Consider the following 4,626-nt stretch of genomic DNA (forward strand, 5'->3'; position numbering starts at 1 on the left):
AAGAGGCGGGTGGTGATGGCGGCAGGAGCCAGAGGCTGTGAAGCTGAGGTGAGCGAGAGGAGAGCGGTGGCAGGAGCGGCGAGGAAGCCGGAGGAGCTGGCAGCGGCCGTGTGAGGAGTGGAGGGTTTGGAGGTAGAGGCCAGGGAAGAGAGCCGTGCTGCATGCGGCAGGTGAGGGGAGTGTGGCCGGGGCCCCAGCAGGAGCAGGGAGACTCCAGATGGGCCTCTGTCTGCACCACAGCTCCTAACGACGTGAGTGTGGACTGAGCTAACCCCTGTTGTTCTGCTCCTGAGCGAGCTGGGTGGAGCCGCAGTGGAGAAACGTGTCACCAGCTCTGCTCCCCGTTTTGTCGAGGAGGCTGCTGCAGCAGAGGAGAGAAGGGCCAAGCTGTCCAGCTGTGCAGGAGAGATTTGTTCTGCAGGTCCTTCCACCTCAGGTCCCTCTTGAGCCAAGCACTGTGGGACCAAGTCTTCAGACCATGCAGGCCCTTGCCCCACCAACTTCCTTGTGCCTGTGCACCCAGGGGCCCGGCCCTCGGGCTGTTGAGGGCTTTGCTCCCCACCTCCCTCCAAGGCAAGGCCCATGGTGTCTGGCTTGGGGTCGTGCCACCACTGTCCACCACCGTGCCCCTGTGCAGAGTGCCATGAGGCCTGGCATGCCAGCCCGTGCCTGTGAGAGTGGCTGAGCATTCACAGCACAGGTTGGCTGAGAGAAATCCTGAAGGTGACAATGCTTGTCCCTGCCCCATTTCCCTGTCTGGGATGAGGCGCTGTCCATGTGCAGTTTCTCTGGGTTTATTTTCTGACACCTGCCCTGACCCCCTGCCCCTCCATTTACCAAAGTCATAGCAAAGCACGTCCGTGCTCTCAGGGTTGCCCTTAAGGGTCTTTGATTTCTCCTTCTCATTTGAGCATCTGTGCTGCTCTGGCAGATCTGTGTTACTTGCCTTGGCAGGATGTCCTTCTAGTGACAGGCTTTCTCTGGGTGCTGACTGGTCTTGGTGCTCCACCCAGCATTGTGTAATGAAGCCCCACAGTGAGGCTGCAAATGACAGTTCCCTTGGGGCTGCCAAAGTCTGTGTCCCACCTCTAGCGCTCTGTGGTGTTTTGCTGAGAGATTTTCATGACCACAGCTTCTGGGGCTTGCCGCTGCACAGTCTTGAGTGGAAGGGGAACAGACTCTTTCTGCTCCCCATTCTGTCACACCCAGATGACAAGGGAGACGTGCTGAAGGTAGCTGCAGTTGTTCCAGGTTGTTTCCTGCTGCCCTCCCAGGCCTTCTTACAGACACTGTTGCAGGGTCTGAGAGGCTGTCTTTATAGCAGCAATTACTTGGTAAGTTCATGTCATGAGCATGTTGCTGCAGACTTGCAAACCCACAGAAGGTGGGAGAGACCTTGCTTATAAGGCTAACTGCAGAGGTCCTTGAATTTGGAAAGCAACGGCATGGATGAGAACAGGTTGAGATGCTTGGTGATCCCCTTGCTTGGACCAGCAGGCAGCATTCGCTGCTGGCCGCCACCTGGCCCTGCTGCTGAGATAGCACTGTCCAAGGGCCAAAGAGCAGAACTGGATGGCGTGGGCCTTACCAAGGTAAGGCTATAGGCAGGGAAGGGCATGCCTTCCCTTCACTCTGAGACAGTGGTCTGCGGGAGTGAAACGTAGCTGGCTGCTCGGATATAGCTGTGCATGGGGGCTTGGCTGGGCTGCATGGCTGGTCACGCTGCTGATGTGGCTAGGAGGCCTCTTGCTGGGAGCAGTTTCTAGCGACTGAGGAACATGAGGCCTTGCAGGCAGCTGAGTTGTCCATACCTGCATGCTGGGGAGAAGTGTGTTGGCCCTGCCACTGTCTGGTTGTGTTCCATCCCATCTTTGGAGAGGTAAGAACACCACGGTCTGGTCGAGCAAGCAGCACATCACAGCATCCTTGTCTGATTGCAGGGCTCGAAACTGATGATAACTGGGCTCAGAGCTGATGTTAGCACCACTTTGTTCCGTGGCAAGCTGTTGAACCACAGCAGGAAGCACAGGAAGATACCACATGAAGTCTCTTAATACTGAGAGGGTCCCAAATCTAATTTGCTTTCACATGCAACATAAGGGAATCATCAGTCCCCTGTTTCAGGTTCCTTTCCAAGGTGTTCCAGATGGCATGGGTCAAGCGGGGAACATCTGCCCTCTTCCTCACTGAAACCTTGCTGCAGTTCCTGCTGGCTTACCCTGCACTCATGTCATCCATGTCACCTGATCTGTGGCTTAAGGTGGTAGAAATGGTGTGTGGCACTGAAGACTAGAACACAGCTATGGATTCCTACTGGGAGGCAGCAGTAGCAGAAGAGTGTCCATTACCCATGTGGCTAGCTCATGGGATTGTTTTGCTTGCTGCCTAGCAATGGTGGTAGTCTCTTTTGAGTCTGCTTCCCTTAAGGGGACTTTTTTCCTTGGGTGTCTGTCCAGCTTGGAGTTGTCCATACTGGTAAATATACGTATAGAGAGGTGGGATCCTGGGTTTCTTGTAGGGTCTGCATGGCCAGTCACAGCACACCTTCAAAGAAGAGACTGTGCTGCTGCTTTGTGTGGGGATCTGAGCTGTGCCCAGAAGGTAGAGGGTTTTCCTATGATGCAGGTGGAGTGTTGGAAAAGTCTTTTCAGATACCCAATAAGTGCAAGGTGTGAATGTGTGTTTGAATTTCGTGTGGGTGACTTTGCCTTCGTACTTTTTGAGTCTCGTCCCACTTGTGTTTTACAAATGTGCTTGTAGTTGATGTGCTGCTCAGCACTTCTGGACATGCCTCTCCTGCTTTGGAAAATGCTGTGCTGGGCAGTGGCTGTCCTCACTGCTAATGCTGTGGAACGTGACCCAGAACAGAAGTATTATTTTTGGTACAGGTGACACCCCACCGCTGATGGAGGAGCAGTAGTTTCATCTTATAGGGACAGCAAAAAAGCAAGGGAGACAAGTTCATGTTAAATCTTGTAAGATGCTGCTTGGAAGAGGTGTGAACATGGGAGGCCTCTTTCTGATTTGTGGATCTGCTCTGATTAAAGGTCGGTGTGAAGGCACATAGGGCTACCTTAATACTGTGCTAGTCTCAACTTCCTGTTGCTACTAGCATCAGCATCATACTTGACCCCTATCCTACCTTCTGAGAGCCCAGGTGAAGCTGGGAAAATCCCCCTTGGTGTTTCTGCGGCTGGTGAAGTTTGTGGTTTCCTCCAGAGTGTCCGTGATCTCCAGGGGTGGTCAGTCTCCTTACTGGCCCCTTGGGCAGAGACCATCTGCAGAGCCTGTTCAGTGCATGTGCGGTGGCTGCTGTGGTCTGGAGATGCCTGGTGTTCACAGCAACCTGCCATGCTTCTGTGGAGAACTGTTTTGGTGCATTTGCCACCCTGACTTCTCCACTGCAGTTCTTCCTTGCATATGTGTCTTTGCAAGGTGCTTGGTTCTGGTCTTTTAACTCTTTTCTCCAACTCTTGTTCCCTTTTGCTTGCAGTGTATGTAATTATTCCACAGCTGATTGTTTCCAAAACAGTCTTAGTGAGCTACACACTGCTGTGACCTCTTCATTATCAGGAGCTCATTGTACTGCATGTGTTCTCAGTATAAGCTCCTGCTCTCTGAGGGACCTCAGAAGAACACCTGCAAGCATGACATTTGTGTCCTTTCTGTGGGAGAGCACTTCAGAGAAGAATCTGTTAAATATTGTAGCAACAGCATCCACAAAAAGACCTTGGGTTCCTGTGTAGTTTTAGGTGTTCCCCTGACTTCTGAAGCTAAATACTTTCAGGAGACTCTGACGTGGCTACTAAGAAGGTGAGCATAATCATGTTCAACAGCAAGACTGAGACGCCATCCAGATAAAAGACCAAATAGGGTGAATGTATCAAATGTAAGACCATCAACTGTGTTATTAGGCCTAGGTGCTTTCCTTTAGCTAATGTCTTTTTACTGTGTGTTTTGTTTCTCACAATAATTGGGATAATAAGAAAAAACTAGAAACCACCTGTTGATCTGTCTTGTCACTGCTGATCAGGTTGTCTTCCAAGCCAGGACATTGTGAGTACTGATCTTGTGTAGCAGGGCTGCTAGAAGTATGTGAAATACATTTTATTTTATGTGTAGGTCTTGTAAGCAAATGGAATGCTATTCAGAGCCAGGGGAATGATTTAAAGCAATTTTCTTTTCAATTTTAGGTCTGAGAAGAGACTAACTGTCCCACCACGGTTTCAAAAGGAGTTGCAAGTTCACCTGTCCAGAAGTTCTTCCATAGATTCAAATGGTATGTTTGCCCATTAAGAAAATTTTTGTCAACTACTCACGTTAGATTGGGTGTCATCTTAAGAAAAATCCATCTTAGTACTTGTTTTGAATGAAGATAGGTTTGGGTGAGAAACCAAGTTCTGTGAGTGAACCTTCTCACTCTGATTTCATGGTGCTGGGGAAATGTGTGTGTTTACTTGTCTGCCTCTCTGTCTTAGAATCATAGAATTGTTTAGGTTGGGAAAGACCTTTAAGATCATCAAGTCCAACTGTTAACCTGACACTGCCAAGTCCACCACTAAACCATGTCCCTAAGCACCACGTCTGCACGACTTTTAAATACCTCCAGGGATGGTGACTCAACCA

At 50.5% G+C, this 4,626-nt stretch overlaps 1 protein-coding gene across 1 annotated transcript in view; it reads left to right on the plus strand.

The window, feature by feature from the left end:
* TDRD7 (tudor domain containing 7) overlaps positions 1 to 4,626 on the plus strand; it is a 48,051-nt gene that overhangs the window by 11,693 nt on the left and 31,732 nt on the right. Inside the window, exons 4-5 of the mRNA XM_009285058.2 lie at positions 3,753 to 3,813; positions 4,194 to 4,279. Coding sequence (XP_009283333.1) covers positions 3,753 to 3,813; positions 4,194 to 4,279 — 147 coding nt within the window. The remainder of the gene's footprint in view (positions 1 to 3,752; positions 3,814 to 4,193; positions 4,280 to 4,626) is intronic.

The sequence above is a fragment of the Aptenodytes forsteri genome, unplaced genomic scaffold, assembly GCF_000699145.1.
Source record: "Aptenodytes forsteri isolate BGI_AS27 unplaced genomic scaffold, ASM69914v1 Scaffold167, whole genome shotgun sequence".
In the NCBI taxonomy this organism is placed as follows: domain Eukaryota; kingdom Metazoa; phylum Chordata; class Aves; order Sphenisciformes; family Spheniscidae; genus Aptenodytes; species Aptenodytes forsteri.